General features: G+C 45.0%; 2 protein-coding genes across 9 annotated transcripts in view; one reads left to right on the forward strand and one right to left on the reverse strand.

Moving 5' to 3' along the window:
* Positions 1 to 280: 280 nt before the first annotated feature.
* Positions 281 to 7,470, forward strand: LOC135396617 (engulfment and cell motility protein 1-like). Its single transcript, XM_064627682.1, has 3 exons — positions 281 to 482; positions 559 to 1,382; positions 2,372 to 7,470. The coding sequence occupies exons 2-3, from the start codon at positions 852 to 854 to the stop codon at positions 3,980 to 3,982; spliced, it is 2,142 nt and encodes a 713-aa protein (XP_064483752.1). The 5' UTR covers positions 281 to 482; positions 559 to 851; the 3' UTR covers positions 3,983 to 7,470.
* The window catches only part of LOC135396615 (pyruvate carboxylase, mitochondrial-like), a 48,493-nt gene continuing 34,033 nt past the window's right edge, over positions 7,453 to 21,912 (reverse strand). For all 8 annotated transcript variants that reach the window (XM_064627677.1, XM_064627669.1, XM_064627675.1 and 5 more), the window contains 6 exons: positions 21,575 to 21,824; positions 12,410 to 12,654; positions 12,175 to 12,354; positions 9,204 to 9,452; positions 8,109 to 8,252; positions 7,453 to 8,047 (listed from right to left, as the gene is read on the reverse strand). In XM_064627677.1, the coding sequence (XP_064483747.1) occupies positions 7,790 to 8,047; positions 8,109 to 8,252; positions 9,204 to 9,452; positions 12,175 to 12,354; positions 12,410 to 12,654; positions 21,575 to 21,824 (1,326 nt within the window). In that variant the 3' untranslated portion in view covers positions 7,453 to 7,789. The remainder of the gene's footprint in view (positions 8,048 to 8,108; positions 8,253 to 9,203; positions 9,453 to 12,174; positions 12,355 to 12,409; positions 12,655 to 21,574; positions 21,825 to 21,912) is intronic.

Raw genomic sequence — 21,912 nt, forward strand, 5'->3', positions numbered from 1 at the left:
GCAGCAAGAGCCAAAAAAGTGCTCTTGGGGCGAGCGAACTACTCCGTAGTGCATCATCCGAACACGCGGCTCTTGCTCTGGCCGCACCACCCGAATTTACCGCTCGGGTTCGGGGCAGAAAAAAGTGCCCCAAATGCATCATGAGCCAATTCTCATACGCCCTCGAGCCAGCTCTGTGACGACATATCCGCTCCGAGCGCCTCCGGGCGATTAAACACTTGGGTGGCAACGGTCACGTGATCCAGCTCGGTCGCCGACCTAGCAATTTCCGAGCGCTCGGCCGTTTTGCTACGAAATGACCACCCGAATTCGTTAAAAGAAACAGTTGCGCAGAAGATGTTCAAGGTTCCGAATTTCGTTTATATTTTCTCTCATTCTTATCCATTCAGACTCACTTTGTCATGTCCTCTCTTGGCCATCTAGCACGCTCGTTCGCTGAAACATCCTGTCAGGACATCGTGCAAGTGCAACCAACAAAAAGGGTACAGTTGCGGCAGCGACTTTTTTTTAGCGATTTTCAGTTTCAATTTCAGCGACTTTCTGTTTTAGGCGTTTTAGGGACGCCACTAGCGCCTTCCTGCGGAAGCACTGGTCGGAAGCGAGCGAAAACGGCGGAAGTCTGGGTCTGGGCGCGTCTGGGTAACAAGACCAACGCTCGTGAACCAAATCAAAACAGCGCCCGAAGTTGCCAGTGATTTCATAAACTAGAGTGCATAATGGTAATTTCGTTGCGCGCATACAAAGATTGATTGGTCTGCATCAACGTATGCCGTTCGCTCCTTGGTCGCTCGGTTTTAGGTCTTCTTAAGCTTCTTTGTGGGCGAGCCGCGGCGGAAGCTGGTGTATGCAAGATGCCAGCCAACAAAGATGGGCACATTGTCAAAATTGCTGTTGAGATGGCTGATCAGGTGCCTCAGCTGATCGAATTCGACCAACAGAGACCACTGACTGCCATTATTCAAGACCTGTGTAATCACTGGGCCATAACTGATTCTGACCAGTACTCGCTTCGATTTTCGGACAACACCCAGTCTTACATAACAGAAAAAAATAGAAATGAGATAAAAAACGGCTACGTTCTGCGTTTAACTCCAAGTCCTACCAAAACTGCGCAGGAAATTTTGGAAAAGTTGAGAAATGGCACCTTGGAAGAGAGACGGATGGCTCTGTCAAACTTGGTCAAACTGTCGTCTGATTATACGTTTGCATTAGAATTTATCAACAAGCAAGGCCACCAGCTGCTTGTCAGTATAATAGAAGGTGGCAACTACACGGGGGAGCACCTGGCTCTGACTCTACAGTCCTTCGTCGAACTCATGGACCACGGCATTGTCTTCTGGGACATTCTTGAACCTAAGTTGATAGGAAAAGTTGCCAATCAGGTAGAGAACATATACCTTGAAACATAATTCTGAGTAGATAATAGTAACATAAATAGTAAACATTAGTAAATAGTAGATAGTAGCTTTTAACACGTTGCCTATTGGACACATTACCTTTGCCCCGGTAGGCCCTTCTTTCTAGCATCTGCTGCAGTAGAAGTCTCCCGCAGTAACTTAAGAAAGTGTTGTGACTGCTTACTGACCCAAGCCACATGAGCCCAAACCCAGCCGGGGCCATTGCCTCGGTGGTTGTATGGTACAAATTGCTTAGCCATTTCGCCCTCTCCGAGGGACGTTATGTACGGGGTGCCGTGTGCTGAAATTTCGGTGCTGGTTAAAGAATCTTCAAGTGGACAAAATGTGGACAAAATTTTCATTCTCACTTTTCATGTACCTAGCTGGGTGTTCAGGACAAAAGGTGGTGAAGCAGGAACTCTCTAAGGAGTCTAAGTTCGTCCAGTGTAGGGATAACTTAATGCGTTGAGAAAAATAATCAGAATGCGTCTATTGGACAGTGGGCAGCACCACGTGCAGCACTGTCCAATAGGCGCGTTAGATTGCTTTTCTCGACGCATCAAGTTATCTCAACACTGAACGAACCTAGCTTCCCTGAACCCAGAAAATGTTTACTTGATATTTTGTGCAACATCACCGGAACTCGATGAAAAAGTTTTTATGGGTAACATTAGTGTTGTGTGTGTTTGTGCTCACCACCGCAAATGCGAGATGGGTGTGGTGCTAGTTGTGCTCTCTTTGTTTCCAGGATAGTCAGGCCTTTCCGAGGGCACACTTGTATCAGTTCCTTTGGTTAAGAAGTTTTCGTGTTTATTGTAATTTTTGTGCAATGGATTAATGTTCAATAGTATGCTTTATCAATTCAATGAAGCAGCTTAGTATTCCATTCCATGCGTCATTTGTTTCAGCATCTTTATTTATATGACCATAGAAGCCAGATGTCAGAGAACATATCATACTGCTGTTCTTTGCAGGTGAACACCAATATGCCACAGGACAGCAGGACCCTGCAAGCATCTCTTTCCATCTTGGAGTCATTAGTACTGAACAGTTCAAGCCGTTACTCCATGGTGGATCAACAAATCACACTGCCCAACCTTATTGTGCACATTCAAAGTGGTAGCGCTGAAATCCAGCAGTCTGCCATTGCTCTCATTAATGCGCTCTTCCTTAAAGCAGAAAGCCTGACAAAGCGTAAGACGCTGGCTGCCACGCTGTCATCACGCCACATTCGTGACGTTATTCTTACCACAGTGCTGCAGCGCTCACAGCAGCATGTTGGCACCGAGATGGCCCACCAACTTTATGTGTTGCAAACACTCCTTCTCAACTTGCTGGACGAACGACGTACCCGGATCGACCCAAATGATCCAGAAGCGCGAGAACGCATCCTGGAACTGCGCCGCTTCGCCTTCGATTCTGATGGGGAAGCGACGAGTGGCCGCAAGACTGGCGGATATGCCAAGGACTACAAAAAGCTCGGCTTTCAGAATCACACCAATCCCGTGCAAGACTTTGCTGAACCTCCTGGGATGTTGGCATTGGACAATATGGTGTACTTTGCGAGGAACCATACGGACAATTACATCAAGGTGGTTCTGGAAAACTCATGTCGTGCTGACGAGCACGAGTGCCCCTTTGGCCGCAGTAGCATCAGGTTGACAAAGCTCCTGGCTGAGATGCTGAAGGTCGGTGAATTGCCAACAGAACAGGGAAAGACCTTCTACCCAATGTTCTTTACCCATGATCATCCCTTTGAAGAATTTTTTTGTATAAGCATCATGCTCCTGAACAAGACATGGAAAGAAATGCGTGCTACGACAGAAGACTTTGCAAAAGTTTTCAGTGTTGTGCAAGAACAAATTGCTCGTGCAACTGACCCTCCTCCAGCAACACTAGACAAGTTTAAGAGTAAGTTGGCTACGCTGACGTACTCTGAAATAATGAACCTGTGGCAGCAGGAACAGTCAACACGGGAGGAATGGGAAAGCCAGGCAAAGCCCATTGTCGAATTGCGGGAACGAGTTACTCCAGAAATTCTGGACTTGATCCGGCAGCAGAGATTGCAGTTCCTACACGATGGAACACTTTTCACCAAGTACTCTGCTAAGGGTCACCGCATCAAAGACAAGTTCTGGTACTGCCGTCTATCTGCGAACCAGAAGGTGCTGCATTATGGTGATTGTGAAGAGAACGCAGTCTCCAGTATTGAGGACCTCCCCCATAAGTTGGCTGTGGTAGAGATCCGTAGTCTGGTGACTGGCCGTGAGTGCCCTTATATGAAAGATACCCGCAAGGCCCGCTCGACCGCCTCTCTGGCCTTCTCCTTGATTCTGGACTCTGAACAAGAGCCACTCAACTTTGTAGCCCCCAACGAGAAGGTGTTTGACTACTGGACGGACGGCATCAATGCTCTGCTTGGCAGGACTATGGTTAGTAAGGAGACCAAGAATGACCTGGAGGTTTTACTTAGCATGGAGGTCAAGCTTCGTCTGTTGGACACCGAAGGAGTTGACATTCCCGAGAATCCTCCACCGATTCCCAAAGAGGTGACTAATTTCGACTTTTGCTACGATTTCAAATAAGCCCAACGATGGGTAATGTGCAAAGTGTCTCATTTGTGCGCAACAGTACTGCAGTGCCATGGGAGAGCAATTTTCTCTGTTCTTACAAGCTGCCAGTACTTCGACACAGGCCAGGGCAGGAGTAGATGTATATTTTATAGCGCTTAAGTGGAACTGTTAACAAGGGACAAGGAGAGTGACAGTAATGGTTCACAACTTAAGAAACTTCAACAGTGTTAAAGGAGTTCTGCACAGTCTGAAAAACACTGCATCTGATAAAGTCCCTGAAGGACAACAACAATGCAAAGTTTCGTCGCATTTAGTGGACGCAAACATATTTAAAACCATTCACAATTACCATATTTTCACGAATCTAAGACGACCCCCATGTTCGGGTACACAGATTTGAAAAAAAAAAGTTAACAGGAGATTGGGAGGCAGTATAACATTTAGAAGCGATGCACAATATCGTTTATTCATCACCGCTTTTTTCGACGCTGTTTTCTTTGTCGCTATCTGCCCACAGCTTATTGTCCTCCGTTCCGTCCAACGCGTAGACAAACTATACTTTTTAAAAGCGTGCAAGAACGTCGTCAAGCACATCACGTCCAAAATCTACTGCACTGGCGAGATTCTTGATTTCTCCCTGTTGCTTTAGCCATCTTTTAACATTTGCTTCCGTTACTTGAAAGTGCCTCGCCGCAGCTAAATCGTTTCTGCATTCAGTGGCGAGAGCGATAACTTTGCATTCAAACGCAGAGTGACGACGCCACGACAGTGTATGAAGGCCGTCCCCATTGTTCCCGTATTGCCGTATTTACATTGCTTTGTTTGTTTCGTGCTGACTGGCGCTGACAACCACAGCATGTAGCATCGGCCACGCCGCGCTGTGGGCCAGATCCCTTCGCCCACACCCGCCTCTCTCATGACTTTATTGTGGCATAGATATTCGAATTTAAGATGACACTCGGCATTGGAATACAAGATTTTAGAAAAAAAAAAGAAGAAAAAGGTTGTCTTAGATTCGTGAAAATACGGTATGTAAAAACTTGCTGGCTCTTGGCTGTTGGCAACCTGTTCTGTGACGTAATGGCTCATTTCCAAACCAATGGAAGCTGCCGTCTTTGCATTGGCTATTTGGCTCAGCTGCGACTGCACAGCATTCTCCCGCGAAATGGCCTTGCTGTCCGTCTGACATTGAAGGGCGCATGCCGGGTGACTGGCTTTGAGAGATGACATCATGATGAGCACGAAAATGGCACTTCTTTTGCATCGGCAAAACCGAAACCAAACTGTTAAACGCCGTCAATTCCCAGTGTTAGTAAAAACCACAGAAACCAATGGTGGTGGTGGTTTATGAACTTTGAGTTCACGCAAACGTTATAGACCCAACATTAGAAAAGTCTTGGTCGCTCTGTGCAGAACTCTTTTGAGATTAGCAACATGTTCTGGAAAATAGTTCCAATCAACAACAGTACATGAAATAAGCTGAATTTGAAATAACCATTGTGCAGCAAAAACTGAACTGTAAATGTTAGTGGAACCTATGTGATAGACATTGGCAGTTCAAAGCACATCTGACGTCCCATTATTTGAACATGATGGCATAAGTTATATCCCTACAATTGTTTGATGTGGCTTCCAGACAGGAATTGAGTTTCCCTAGAGTACTACTTTGTCTCTGCAAGTTGTAGTAATATTGCACATTCTGTTATCCCTATTTATGGTGTACACTTCCATTGATTCATATTAATTTTTTAAACTCAGTTGAGTTCAAATGTCCTAGGAAATATGTTTGTTCTATTTGAATGCACAAGCAGTTTGCACTGGATGATTGGACTAAAGAAAACCTACATGCATGCTTCTCACACAGTACATCCTCTGCAGTAAGGTAGTGCTGTTCGGGGGTGGCTGCGTAGGAGCAGTTTCTTTCATTCAATCTTGGAACACTTTTTAACTTCATGGTTGTATTGGGGTCGAATTAACAACAGTGTTTTGCATGTGCATTTATTGTGTCCAAGTCATGTACACTGCTTTCCAAGAACCCTAGCTACCTATATATAACTTTGACGGAGAAGCAAGCTCGAAGTGAGCCAGTCACTCAATGATTATGTGAATGTAAACTACTTTTGATGATGATGTGTGCCAACGCAAGCTGAAGCGGGCACCTGCAGAAAGCCATGAGCATCCCGTGGGAGCTTTGCTCATGGCTGCCTGCCCCCTTGCAAGATGCGATTCTGGAGCTTTGTGTGGAATATCCAACCCACATGCCTTGAGGGTGAACATCACCTTGAGAAACAGATGCCCGTGCTGGGATTACGTAAAGATGAACTGCCACATGCTTTTTGAATGTCAGTTTCAAGCATTTTTTGTCAATTAGCTTGACAGCATGCAAACATTGTCTGTCCAGTGGCCTTCCCTTCCATTATTGAGAGAGAGTAGGTTTCCTGACAATGGCCTGCGATGGCTTTGTGATACCGGACATGCGGTTATCACCGTTACACCACGTTGCTCAACAGTTCTTGCTGGCATGTTTTCAGTAATGGATGTCTTTCTCGTGGCACATAGATATTGTTCACATTTGTTGATTCTAAGAGGACATCTCCTTTGTGAACACATATAACACTTTCTAAAAATAATGTTCCTTATAGTCAGGGTTCCACATTTTTGATGTTTATTATAATGAAGGTTGCTGTAATGGCTACAATTGTCAAAGCACAAGTCACCTTGGGGAAGGCAGGCAGAGATAAATCTAGTATTGTTGTTGTTGTTGTATTGGTAAGGGTCAGCCTTGCACTTCCCCAGCTATTTGAGGACTGGGAATAAGGCAACATCTGTTTCAGGTGACTGTACATCAGAGAGCCACTCACACATCTAAAGCGAGTTGTTGACACAGCTGGTGCATGTTTATTGCCACTTTTCAGCTTGAACGGAAACCTTATTTAAGGAGATATTCAATGTGTATGCCATTCCCTGGTGCTCTTAAGTGTGAAACAATTTGCCACAAAATTAATCATGCAATAATATTGTACATAAAAAATTAAGTTTCGCAAGTTACCAGGATGTTATATGCCAGTCACATAAACAATATGTGGTCACAAATGTTCAGCTGCTATACATAGTCAGGTATTCAGTGCTAGCAGTAGTGGTAACTAGAGCGAAACAGCAGTCTCCTTTCAGATCGGTGTTCTAATGATCGCCATGGGGGGAGGCAAAGTAGTAGACGCCTGCTCTTCGTTTTTGGGGTGAGAGCAGTACTATTTTTTTTAGATATGTGGGCGGGCATTGCGCTTGTCTCATCCTGCAATTGGCAATACAAACAGCAGGATTTCACAATAAGTTGTTGCTTTGGAGGTAATCCATTTGGTTGAAGCAAATGTGGATCTAGTCAAGTGATGTGTGCAGCAATCTCATGGAAAGTTGCTCATCTTGGAGTCTCATGAATATCATCATTTCAGTATGTGTATGGATGGTACAATGTTGAAATAAACTTGTATACAATAAACACTTTATTAGACTTTGTTATTTGCTCAATTGCAACAAAGATGTGCCAAAGCGGGCATTTGGTTTGGAAGACTCGATAAAAATAATATTGCTGACATTGATAGCTGTTGTCAGTGCTACTTTGCTTTCCAACAGGCATGAAAGACTTCGGGTGGCACTATCAAAGAACCCCTGAAGTATGAGACTACTATTAAGACTAGAGGCTTTGAAGCACAGTGCAGTACAGAGCATTTAGCTACAGCCTCCTACTGCCTAGACAGCCTCCTACAGGCTGCTATCACCATGCAGCAAAGTAACTGACAGCCACTTGTACAACATAGCACCTCAGGGCTCTTCGGCTATCTCCACAAGGAGATCGTCTCCCTGTAACTTCATCTCTTTTGTGACAGAGATGCTCTTGACCTTTCCTGCGATGGGAGCCTGTACCACCATCTCCATCTTCATGGCACTTAGCACCACCAGGGGGTCACCCTTCTTCACTGTGTCCCCTTCCTTGACTCTGACGTCCAAAACTGTGCCTGGCATGGGTGCCCCCACGCTGCCTTTGACATCTTTGTTAGCTTTTGGGTGCACCACAATTTCCTGCACACATTTGTTTATGTGAAGGAGAGAAAAGCGCTGCGAAAGTGGATCTAATCCCTACCTCGCTGAGCGTCAGATCCTTGACAAACACGGAACGTAGTTGTCCATTGAGTTCAAAGAACACTTCTCTCTCCCCCTCCTCTGTGACATTCGCTGAAACGGCCAGGGTCTTAATGTGAAGAGTTTTACCTTTTTCTAGAACCACCTGCAAATATTTTAGTGCATGTTTCATCAGCCAACTTCATGGTGATCTAACGGAATGACAGCATATTGCAGCATCATGCTGTGGTCAACTTGCGGCAACCTTTTTCCACATCCTTGCCTTTGTGTTTCTAAAATTGTGCAAAAGGATACTTCATACATACTAAGGGTCATGAAATCCCTTTGGCTGAAAGCATTTTCCAAATTACCCTACTAAACTAAATGCTAAAATACATAATAAGAATAGTTAATAAGAATAGCACACTACTGCTCTGCCCTCAAGGCTCTCTTCACCTTTCTGGACGCCACAGGACTTGGACCCTTATTGTGAAGGGACTCATTATTTAATTCCCTGCATCACCTCCAGCAATGGGGTAGAGTATCGCCCCCGGCGATGACACTCCCCCGGCGATGAAACTCCCCATCCATCATCTCGAAATAAAGTTGTTGTTTCGTTAAGAATAGTTGCACAGCACATTGTGGTGCTATACCTCGTTACGATGCTTTACAGTGCTTAAGAATTTTGATGAAATAAAGTGCTAGCTTCAGCTTGGCTGCATTTTCAGTAGTTCCAGCCTTGGTGGATCAGTTGGAAAGGTGTCCATCTTGATCTCAAGGTTGCGGGTTTGAACCTGGCCAAGTATGCCAACAACTTGGTGGCAGGGTACAAGCTACTTGGGCCCACTGTTTTCCCCGTGGGACATTAAATATGGTGTGCTGTGTGCTGGCATTTCAGTGCACATTAAGGAACCCTCAGGTTAGGAGGGCAAAATTAATCTGCAGACATACTACTGTGGCGTGATCATGGTTGTCTCATGCCATAATGACACAAATTATCGTTATCGATTGTATTTTTTAAGCAGCCCAATCATGGTGCAGTTTGGAAGTGCTAGGTGTACCGTTAGTATTGACAATAAAAATTTGATACCAGCAGCCAAACAAGAGGAAGGCTTACCTCAAAGTGGTCTCCAACATTGGGTCCAACAAGGAAGACCCGCGTGTCAAGTAGGCATACTGGTCCATATGTGTTTCGGAAGGTGAGGAAGTCGTCGCACACCTTTGGGTACATTGCTGCACTCATGACGTCCTCATTGGTTACCTTTGGCCCATGCTTTTCCACCAGCTTTTTCTTGAGGGCTTCTAAGTCCATGGGAGGCAGAGTCTGACCAGGACGTCCCTCGATCCGCACGGTGTCTTTTAGAATCTGAACAAGAGTGACAAAGCACATATCTATGGGAGTGGCAATAAGAATATTTCTTTCTTCTGAGGGATAAACCTGTTTCATTTCTTTGGGGCAGAATTGTATACAATGACTTGAAGAGGCAGAATAGATAAATGAAGGACCTATTTTCGGTACTCACTGGCAGAAAGGCATTTTATGCGTCAGATTTGGTGACTATGGAGCTGCACCTTTGTTGAGCTCAGTGAAAAATAGAAATAGCTTGTGGCTATTAATATCCATCTAGGACTGTAAGAGCTCTAGTGGATGTCACATAGAATCTCAAGTGCAGGAACATATTGACATGTTCCTTCCAGCATGGTGGTCAACCTGGAATAGACTGACTAGAATATCACCAGCAGAGCTTTTCTTGAAATGGCAACTCTGAACAAAATTAAGACTACCCAAACCACCGTTCATGGAAGGCTAGTTCCAAGGAACAGGCAAATGCACCAAGGAGCTCTGCCCAAAGTTTTCAAACAGGGGTTCTGGCCATAGGTAAAACCAGTGTGAGGAAAAAAAAGTAGCGTAACTAGAAGGAATCGTAGAACAAGTACAAAGGAGGAGGAGGAGGAGTGTATGGAGGACATGCTGTAATTTACGCATGCTGATCCGATCAACTTTGAGCATGACATGAAAGTGCTATATTCTATGGAAACCCCTGTAGCATATCGTCAGCATCGACAATGAGGAAGATAGTGCAGAGCGCGTGACCTATAGCAATCTAGGCAATCCCGTCGAATAAACCAGTTGTTGTCACTCGGGTCGTTCACTTCATCCCTCTCAAGCTCCTACATATTTGGTGACCCGGACGTGATTCGAACATGCAACATGCACTGCCACCTTGTCAAGGGTTTCGCTACCTACTGACGGCGGTTGACCGCTTCACGAGATGGCTTGAAGCCACACCAATGCCTGATGCCTCAGCGCGAATGATCGCTTCCACCTTCCTTTCATCGTGGATCTCTCGGTTTGGTGTCCCATCTAAAATAGTCACCGACAGAGGCCGTCAATTTGAAGCGCACCTTTTCGCCGTCTTCGCGACGCTCTTGGGAACATCTCCCAGCCAAGCAACAGAACCATCTAGCAGCAGCGCCCTGCCAATAGCTACAGGACTAGGAGAAGCACGGGTCTCTGTTGCTCTTCAGGTCGCTATGAAGCTGAGGATGCACCATTCATTACTCTGTTCACGGAATGCATATTTCGTTTATGCACCCATTTATTAATGCAGAATGGAACTACAGTTGGGTCACCATAAGGTTTAAGATTTTCCTCTCCACCTGCTTACATTGAGAGACCACAGATAAAAATTTTTGAGCAGTGACTCATCTAGAGTGCTATGCTTTTGGTCTGTTGAAATCCTTGTGTGCCCCATTTGGTCCTGACCCACCCATGTCACCCTATCTAGATAACAGCAACTCCAGCATGTCACCACATTTTCGACTGCCTCGCTTCATGCCTCGAGCCCCACCACTGGAATGGTTGGCATGACCGGGAACGTATGGTCTCCATTATGTGATTTGTTGCTTTACGTTAGTTTGCACCTTATCGAGCCTTTTCAGGTTAACACGTGGCAGAGTACCTCATGCAACTGTTGTGGTGATATTAGTACATGTGGACAGCAGCCAGATGGTGATCAAACTGGCCCCTGCCAAAGGAGACTGCAACTGTTGCTACACAACCCTGCCTGAATTGGACAATGATCATCCGCTGGTAAGCACACAGTGTCCGTCAGGCATTGTTGACTTTTCAGACAATTGATGCCACAGTGTGCATACCAGACACAAACTTTGCTTTTGTTGTGTACTATGGTGTGTGCACTCCCTTGCTTACGTGATTACACAAACAGCCTGCCCGTATCTCCCAGACCTTAATTGCCTGTGTCTTGCAGACTCATGCTAGTTATTATGGCTTTGGTGATTTTTTTTGCAACACTCTGTACTCTGGCCTGTGGCTTTTGCAAGATACATGTGGCATCTCCTGAACAGATTTCTACAGTAAAGGGTGAAAGACCTGGCAGTTATGTTTAAACTCAAAAGCAAGCAAGCAAGCAAGAAAGAAAGAAAGAAAAAAAGTGTTGGGCCCAGTCTGGGGCGTATTCTGGGCCGCCCAGAATACGCCCCCACAAATTGGTGCCCAACGTGGGGCCCGATCTAGTATGCCAATTGCCCAGGAGGTCCACTACAGGCTTGTTTTTCTGTTCTTTTTGGCTTGCACAGTTTTGCTCCCAAACAGAATTTGCAGTTAACTGCCATCGAGCATGATATAATTTGAGAGTTTGATTGCCTCCTGTTACCTGCGATTACCTCCCTACAGTTTTCATCTACAAAAAGGCAGATGACACGACCATGCATGTGCCCTAGATACTTATGAGGTAAAACAAAGGCAAAAGTACAACAGAAACATCCAGCAAACTTTCATGAAGCATACTGTCACGATTGTGCTATCGCTATCTTATCTTGTTGCGTCACCGCGAAGTGGAGTAGTGGGGCGCCTTCGTGTGTGTGCCGACATTGTTTGCATAACGATAGTAGTGACAACAACCATACATCCCAGAAAAAAGGGATTGTGAAAACTTTAGTTAGTTTAGAAAAGGAAAACGGTTCCCTGGAGCAAAGTGCCACCATCCAAATATACCATCCTTCTGGGACACTGTGTGCTAACACCTCCACATTTCTTTGTTTATTAGATGCAAGACTGTGCTTACCTTACTTCGCAAAGGCTCCGGAAATCCACCATGCGGCATTCCTATGTAGCCCTGCATGAACTCAACTACTGACGTAGGAAAACTCAGCTCTTCAGCTCTCTCTAGGACATCTTTACTGCTGAGTTTATTCTGCACCATAAACTGTGCCAAGTCACCCACAACCTTTGATGATGGTGTCACCTAAAAAGCAAAGTGCGCCCATTTCTCTCTGACGAATACTCCACCACCCCAGTACCTTGATAATGTCTCCAAGAAGATTGTTGGCTTCCTTGTATGCTTTCTTAATGCTTTCAAAGTGCTCTCCAAGACCCAAGCTAAATGCCTGGAACTGAAGGTTGGTGTACTGGCCACCAGGAATCTCATTCTCGTACACGTCTGCATTGCCGCTCTTCATAGTGACAGCACATTCGAATGGAGCATACAGGGTACGTGCTTGCTCCCAGTAGGCGGAGTATTTGCTCACATTCTCGAGAGAGATCCCTGCAAATCGAGACAGACACACTTGATTTCCTTAGATCACTGTGTTGATCATTTGTCAGCTTTGAAGGCCAGTGATGACAAGCCTGATTTGTAGCAAATATCACATGGCACATTTACAGTATGTGAAATCATGTGGTTTAAACATTTCACAGCATTTAAAACCCTTCAATTCACGATGTTTAGAGTTTCACGTGTCTATCATTTCCTACAATGCACCAACATTCAAGAAACCACTTGGTTGGTAACCAGAATTGTGGAGATATAAGTGTCCCACAAGAGAGGAGGAAGCAGATCGACCGGTCGAGCTGGCAAAAGAGGGATGGGCAAACACCAACCAGGAAGCTGACCTTGTTGGAGTGAGGTGTGTGCTGATGTGGCCCCTGTCTTCACCATCCACTACAGGGTCTGATACATACTGCAATATCTGGTTTGCTATCTGATGTCTTCCAAAATGTTACTTGTATACAGTGTTAAAAGGACGGTCTCGTACAGATCGAGCGATTTCAAAACTTAGCTGAAACTATATTCAGGAGTGATTTACCGTATTTTCACGCGTATTAGCCGCGGCTTATGCGAGATTTTTTGTTTTCGCGGACGCTCTGCGGCTTATCTGATGACTATTTTTCCCTGGTATTTTCCCAATACCCTGGATGAAACGAAAGGGCAGACAGTGCATCATGTTTTTCGGAACAGGACCGCCCTGCCAGTGCACGAACAATACCGAACAGGTACGGGTCCACATTCGAGTGGACTGACCTTCCGGATACATTCCCCCACCCAGCTTTAACAAAAGGGGTGACAGCAGGGGCGGATTTAAGGGTCTGTCATGGGGGGGGAGAGGGGTCTTAAGAGGGGATACGACCTCCCGCGGCCCCATGTATTCTCTATGGGCGAAACAATGCGATCTTCTGCAGCTAATACTGAACCGATTTGGACCAAAATGGCCTTGTTCGATAGATTTTCGAATTTCAAACAATTCGCATTGGAGACATTTGCAATTTTTTTTTTTCAGAAGTTTTTAAAACCTTACGAAAGCTGCAAAAATACTAGCCCCACTTTCAGCCACTATCAAGATATTGTTGCTGAAGGAATCGAAAAGGCTGCCTGGGAGGAAATGCGACAAGCAGGACTGGAAGAGGCAAGACTTGCAAGAGAAGCTGGAGAGGTAGATGCTGAGGGCTTTCCCTTACTCACCGTTGTGGCCGACGGCGCATGGGCAAAACGCACGTACAAAAATAAATACGATTCTCTCTCCGGAATGGTAAGTACACTCATACTTTTTCATATCTTCGTTTGACAGAGCTTATGTTCATCTTACAGTTTCTTAAAAATGTATTTACGTCGTCTTTCAGGGGGCCATTGTTGGGTATCGTACACAGAAAGTCCTTTTCCTCGGCGTTCGAAATAAGTTTTACACCATGTGCGCAAGAGCGAAGCCTGGCGAGGAACCGAAGGAGCACGTCTGTTACAAGAACTGGAAAGGAACTTCAACGAGCATGGAGAAAGACGTCATCGTGGAAGGTTTTCGACGCAGCGTGCAGATTCACGGATTGAAATACATGAAGCTCATCGCTGATGGCGACTCGAGCACTTATAATCCATTCTGGAGGCATCTCCGTATCAAACCCAGGTAGTGAGAAAAATCGAGTGCCGAAACCACATACTCCGAAATTACAGTGGCCGCCTCAGAGACATTGTACTGACGAAGAAAATGACCAACGTCCCATCGTCCATGAAAAGCTTGCTCTTGAAAAACATTCCTCGCCTGAGATCTGGTGTGTACAAGGCCATCAAATTCCACAAGGAACAAAGCCAGTTTTCCTTGCGCCAAAGGACTCAAAACCTTGTTGGGGACATAAGGAACGGCGCAGTCCATGTCTTCGGTGATCATGAAAGATGTGCGGACTATTTTTGTCGGGGCCCAAAGGATGGAGAAACAAATCGTGTGCCCGAACTTCGACAATGTGGCCTTTTCAATGAAATCCTCGTTGCAATGAACCGTGTTGTAAACAATGCTAGCAGCCTGATAATGGATGTGGACAACAATGCCGCTGAACATTTTAATGCTGTGGTTGCAAAATACGTCGGCGGAAAGCGGATTAACCACTCGCAGGAACATTCGTACCGCACTCGGGCGTTAGGCGCTGTCGTCTCATTCAACTCCGGGCAGTACCACCGCTCAATCCACAAGGCGATGTACAGCTGCAGCCCGGGAAAGTTTACGAAGCGAATGCTGAAGCACCGCGCGGATGTACACGCTGCAAGAAAGAAAAACCGTTCGTGTCATCAACCTCGTTGTAAACGCTCGCTGACGAGCATGTTCTCTGGAAAATCCATGGCAGATGCTGATTACGGACCCGATGCTCAAAGGCCCGACATGGAGCCCGAAGAGTTACGACTGGCTTGTGACCACTACAGAAGTTGTCTGCTGCTAACTCCAATAGAGTCTCAACAACTCGAAAAAGACACCACCGGTCCAGTGTCGCGGCCGTTGTGGATGCAAGAAAGGAGAAAACGGTTGACCGCATCCATGTTTGGCAAGGTTTGCAAAATGCTTCCCACAACAAGCTGTACCAGCACTGTTCGCGCCATGCTTTACACCCATGTGCACACCAAGTCTATGGAATACGGCCACGACAACGAGCCCATAGCGATTTCGAAGCTCGAGAAAAATATGGGAATCGCGGTGACCCCATGTGGTCTATTTGTCGATCACAAGCAACCATTCCTTGCAGCCACGCCTGATGGTCTCGTGGGCGAAGACACCGTCGTAGAAGTGAAGTGTCCATATTCGGCGCGAGATCTTTCTCCACTACAAGCTGTAAAAAACAAAAAAATTCAATATTGCCGGATTGCTGCGGATGGAAGCCTCTTACTCAAGGAAAACAGCAACTACCATTACCAGATACAAGGTCAGCTGCACATCACTCGGCGTGAATTCTGCCTGTTCGTGATTTTCGCTGGAAATGAGATATCAGTGCAACGTATCTCAAGAGACGACGCTTTCTGGGAAACAAAAATGTCAAAGCCACTCCAGATGTTTTTCGACAACTGCCTGCTCCCAGAATTGGTAGACCCACGTCAGAGCCGAGGAATGCCAATAAGGAACCCGACTTACATTATTGAGGCACAGCAAGCCAGAGAGGAAAAAAAGAAACGTGAAGAAAAAGTACAGATCCAAACAGAGCAATGAGCGTTGCTCCATGGCTGCAAGTGAGGTATATGTTGAAAGATGAAAGTCACTGAAAAGGTTAGCCAGCTGTAGGGATCGAACCCACATCTACTGGATTGCCGGTCCAGGGCTCTACCAATTGAGCTAAGCTAACACGCCTCTCCAGCGACTTTCGGGGTGCGTCATCTGAAGGGACGACAAACCAGCCACTCACTCTCACTCACCCTCCTTTCACTCTTACATTTTTGCTCACTCATACACACATTCATACGACGGAAATCGACGCAAGCGGCACCTGTATATGTGGCTACAAGTCAAGCGTGCCACAATCAACGAAGAAAGAAGGAAAAGGTTAGCCAGCTGTAGGACTCAAATCCACATCTCTCGATTACCGACCTAGGGCTGGTTCATTGTTCAACGATGAAAGATGAAAGTCACTGAAAAGGTTTGCCAGCTGTAGGAGTCGAACCCACATCTTCTGGATTGCCGGTCCAGGGCTCTACCAATTTAGCTAAGCTAACACGCCTTCTCAGCGACTTCCAGGGTGCGTCATCTGAAGGGACAAACCAGCGTAAGGATGGAACTGGACGTTTGTACGGGCACGGCGGTGCACAGACATTTCGGTGCACGTGCATTTCGGAGCATGAACGTTTAGGAGAACGGACACTTCGGTGCACGGACAACTCGGTGCGCATTCTTTTTGGCGGGGCAATGTGAAACGAAAAATTACAGCAGTGACTATTTTTGCCGTTCCGTAATCACCATACATTCAGAATTTAGCAAGCTTTTGTTGATGCCTTTCACTGATGTGTGCCTTTGCTACAAAAATATCATATTATTGTTATACTGTTATCATATTAAAATATATGTTACTGTGTTTTTCCCATGCGCTTACGTGATTGAAAAAGCGCTTTGAATGCACGGTCAGACAAATACACACCAAGTATCTTATGTGCCTGTTGTTTTCGCAAGCTACGTGTCGTGCCCTGTAACACAATATAATAGAAGAACGTTTGTCGGGGGAGAACATACTTTGTTTTGGCTGGGTGGGATGACTGATGCAAAACATCAAATTTCTCCGTTTCATCAAATTTCTAAGAAGGAAATTTCGCCATGGTACGACAAAAAATCTAACGCCGAACTATAAGAAGGCTGAAAGCCAAAAGACCGAAAAAGCATAACGCCGAGCTATCATAAAGCCAAAAGCAAAAAGGCCGAAAAATCATAACGCCGAACTATCGAAGGCCGAAAATCGGAACACCGAACAATCACAAGCCCCAAAATAAAAAGGCCAAAGAGACAGAAGACCTAGAAGGCAGAAGAAGAAGGGGATGATTAGGAAAAGGTTTTGTAGAAATTTTATTTAACTCTTTTATTAGAAATCAAATAATTGGAACGCAAAGCGTTTGGTGCTCGGAAATAAACTGGCTAGGGAGAGACAGAGAGGGAGAAAAGCAATAATTTATAACATGTTTACAAATAGAAAGTGCCTGGTTGGTGATTGCCAGTGAATGACTCGTACCACCCACTCAATGAATTTTAGAGGAGATGGTGTCGCTCTATACATTTGGTAACCCGAACGTGATTGTCATCGTGTACACTAAGCACATACAATGACACAGTCATGTCTACTTTTATTTTTTGTTTTCCGCATAAGTGATCAAAAGTACGTTATCTGAAGTGAAGTTGGATGAAATGATTTATTCCCTGTATTAATTCCCAACAAGTCTATCCTACTTTTTGTAGAGCTCATTTTTTATCGCAGTTGGAATAACAGTTTCCTTATCTTGGGTTCCTTACTTTTTGACCTTACGATAATTCGGTTTTCTGGCTTTCCGGCCTGCTGATAGTTCGGTTTTCTGAATTTTCGGCCTTCTGATTGTTCGATGTTTTAATTGTTCGGCCTTTTAAGTTTCGGCCTTTTGATATATTGTCTAGGTTTCGAAGGATACATGTATGTTGTAAGGACCAAATTTAGATTCACTTGCACATAGGCGAAAAGTAAATAAACTAAAACTGGGTGTCCGCCTATTTCATCGAACGTCGTTTGGTCGAATGCCGTTTGATCGAACGCCGTTTGTTGGAAAGGAGTTCAAAGCTCCGTGGAGTGTGTCGTACGCACCTGTTTTTCTGTAACTTTTGATTCGAGCATACGGTGTGGGCAATCAGTTTCCTCTACTTTTTTATTTATTTGTTTGCTTTGTTCAGCCGAAGAGGGGAGGCCACTGGTTATTTTAAGACCTTTGTCATTTACGAACAACGCAGCTGAACAGAACGGGGCACGGACAATTGCTCACCGGACAGTTGCTCACCGGACAATTGCTCACCGGACAATTGCTCACCGGACAATTGCTCACCAAAAAACTGCTGAGGCCGGACAATTGCTCACCACAGAACCGTTGAAGCCGGACAATTACTCACCGCCTCTTTCACCACACTTATATTGTGATTTTATTTCGCGTTTATGGCGCTTGACTTTTTTTATGTTAGCTGAACTTATTTTTTAGCTGTCTAAGTTGCTTCAAATAGATCTAGGAAATCCACCAGTGAAGAGGCTGAGGCGAGAGGTCGTCCACTTGCAGGCACGCCTGAAGCGTCTTTGTCAGGACCTGCGTCCATGGGGCGTTCCTATAGGAGTTTTTTTCCAAGGGGTGGACAGCAAAGTGCGTCCAGGGGGCAAAGCGTGCATCCACCTCACCTCCTTCCCTGGGGCGGACGCTGCGGGTGTTCACAGGTTCATATTATTAGAAAAAATTATGACCTATGAATAAAGGGTGCAAAATTTTCACAAGTGACCTTGCTCCCCTCTCGGTATGCCCATGTCTGCGTCACCAGGATCTTCCAAGACACAAGCCGGGGGAGATTTAAGAACACATCTCTATTTTACCACTCAAATTCATGAATTTTCTATGTCTGTCCAAGTCGGTTTAGCGAACGCAAGCCACATTTTAGCGCCCGATTGGCTTAGCAGGGCGGACACGACTGAACTGCACGTATTAGGTCAGTCCAAGTTTGTTTGTATTGCTATGTCCAGGTTAGTCTAGTTCGCTGTTGACAGTTTCGCGCGCGCGACTGTGCATTTTATAGTCAGATAACATTTATTTACAGTAGTCTATTTTGCAATGGGGATTTCGATCACTTCATTTCGAGGTAACCCAAATTCAGCTAACATAAAAAAAGTCAAGTATATGAGCGCCATAAACAATAAATAAAATCACATCGCATAAAAACACGAAATAAAATTGCATATAAGTGTGGTGAAAGAGGCGCGGTGGAGCAATTATCCGGCTTCAGCGGTTCTCTGGTGAGCAATTGTCCGGCCTCAGCAGTTTTTTGGTGAGCAATTGTCCGGTGAGCAATTGTCTGGTGAGCAACTCTCCGGTGAGCAATTATCCGGTGAGCAATTGTCCTGGATCCGAACAGAACAGTGGGAACAATCCGACGCACTACACATATTGAAGAAAGTGGCCTCACGTTGGGAGCAGCCGACAGTCTGTGCTTCTTCTGGGCACCCTTTAAATTTAACCCTGGGCAAATTTAAAGAGAAAGTTCTGAAATGGGATATCTATATGTGCGCGAAAGCCATTTGAAGCCTGTGGATACTAAGAAAGAAATTTTGCCATGGTACAACAAAACATATTAAATTAACAGCATGTAAAGCATTAGTCCTGAGTGGCTCGGGACTAACATCTCCATTTTTTTCTTTTACAAACTAATCAATCAAAACAGTTGTTCCACCTCATTTAGAGTATGCATCTGCAGTCTTGGATCTCTGCACATCCACGCTATCCGTGAAAAAACAAAGAAAGAAGACAAAATGCAAAGGTCCGCTGCACGGCTTATCTTGTCTAGGTTTCGAAGGACTTATTCAGTTAATGTTTGTAGCGACTAATAAATTTCGATTCACTTGCACACAGACGCAAAGTAAATACACTAAAACTGAATAGTCAGTTAAATACAAATATTGCGTCATATATACATTCCGTCCGCAAAATGTTCTAGTGTGAGAACTCAGCGCCAAAGAAAAATCGGCAGGTGAATATAAATAAGGGAAGGCCAACGAAATATAACATTAGGACTCTGCGCTGTGTCCAGAAAGTCAGACAAGCTAAGATAGCATAACACCAAGAAGTCACCAGATGCAGTCCACAAAGGGACAAAAGAGAAGAATTGGCGTTCGTCGGGACCTCCTTCCTTCTTTCTTTCCTTCTTTTTCTGTAGCTGAGTTGACCTTGGCAACCCAAACATGACGTGAAATCCCTGCATCTCAATAGTCAAGGAGGTCACACGTGTTTATGGAACTACACAATCCTGCGGAGGAGTGAGTTATTTGTACTAAGGGTAATGGCTACAGCTGCCTTCAGGCTGAGACCCGTATGTTCGTGTGCCGCCATCTACATGCGAAAAAATCGTGAATTGGAGATGCCGCCTCACTCGTATCCCCTCTTAAGAAAATTTCGTGCTTTGCGGCGCAGCATCGTCCAGGAGATAGGGTTTTTACATAGGGAACACGACCGTATGCGGTCGCCCCCCCCCCCCCCCTTAAATCCGCCCCTGGGTGACAGTGAATCATGTCTCCTGGAACATGTCTTAGTAAGCCGCTCTGTAATATTTCTGATGTTAGCCTCTGTCTTTTTTTTTTTCGAATAAATATATACCCGTTTTCATAGCGATAAAGTCTCTATTGATTTTGTATGTGCATCACTGGTTAGCGCACAAAGCAGTCGCGTCGTATTACCCGCAGCTTATCTGAGAGTGCGGCTTATCTGCAAAAACATTTTCAAAATGTATCTAAAAACGAGTCCTGCGGCTTATCTGCGGTGCGGCTAATACGCGTGAAAATACGGTACCTCACGAAATTTACCTCAGCATAAAAAAAAAAGAAAAAAAACCGAACTGGCTGATAAGCACTTTCTAGTGAACAATGTTACGAAATCATTTGATATAGCTTTATTATCAGCTCTTACTGTCTTGTCGTTTTTACTTTGCAGTGCTCTTGCCTGGCACTGCTTGTAACTTCCTATGCTGCAATATTCCCCATATTCATACTTTCCCACACCCTCCTCTTAGTTTAATTTTACATTGCCTATTACTTTTTTTTTTCAGTATGGTGCAATAACAGTTAGTACTTGCTTTTTACTGTACCAGTTACTGTTTTGTTGTTTTGTCCATTTTGCTAATTTTATCTAAAAGCTTACCATACGCTATAGCACTGCAGCAAACAAAGTGACCTGAACTCCATAATGTAAAAGACCGAGTCTCGGCACACAGGGGGACGACAAGAACACACGTACGACTCAAAAGTGTCGTGTGTTCATATTGTGCCTCTGTGTGCCCAGACTCAGGCTTTTACATTATGGAGCTCATCCACCAGCTAGCCTGCATCTACTACATTTTAAAAGTGAGTTGAGTTTGGTTGAATAATGTTCAGTTTTGGCTTAATTATAAAACAATGCAGTGGCAAAACTTTCTATAGCATTATAGCACTAGGAGAAGCAGTGGTCATAAAAAGGCAAATAATGACTGGGATTCAGAATCAGCAGTAATAAATATAAACAATAATAAAAAAAAACATTAATAAAAAATAAACTACAGATCAGGTAGTTAGTGCTTTAATTACAGGTAGCAATGAACTGAAGTAAGTGAGAAATCCTACAGCTCTCATAAAGCCATTACTGTTCAGGCATTGATGAGGCAGCCCTCCAGAATGACTCAGTAACAATATCCTGGACTATGAAAGTGACATACGTGTCTTGTGCTTGGAACCTTGTAGACACGCAATGATTGCACCCATGCTAGGTTGAGAGGTCATGCCAGACATGGAGTCGACAGCCACGTCCACCACGTCAGCACCCGATGCTGCACACTCCAGCATGGATGCCACTCCAGCACCAGCTGTGTCGTGAGTGTGAATGTGGATGGGAACATCTGGGTGGCGATCCCGCAGTGCTTTCACAAGCAGGCGTGCTGCTTGTGGCTTCAGCAGACCTGCCATGTCCTGCATATATGTATTTACCTCTTCTTGTATTACACTGATAAGGATACTACAGCATTACTTAGCAGTATTCCGGCCACCAACGTGACTT

Source organism: Ornithodoros turicata, chromosome 6 (genome assembly GCF_037126465.1).
Source record: "Ornithodoros turicata isolate Travis chromosome 6, ASM3712646v1, whole genome shotgun sequence".
Classification (NCBI taxonomy): Eukaryota; Metazoa; Arthropoda; class Arachnida; order Ixodida; family Argasidae; genus Ornithodoros; species Ornithodoros turicata.

What these genes read in the sequence shown, in the direction of transcription:
- LOC135396617 (XM_064627682.1), top strand. Translation starts at nt 852, where the DNA reads ATGCCAGCCAACAAAGATGGGCACATTGTCAAAATTGCTGTTGAGATG. An exon ending in TAGGAAAAGTTGCCAATCAG is followed by an intron (nt 1,383 to 2,371) that starts GTAGAGAACATA and finishes TGTTCTTTGCAG; the next exon opens with GTGAACACCAATATGCCACA.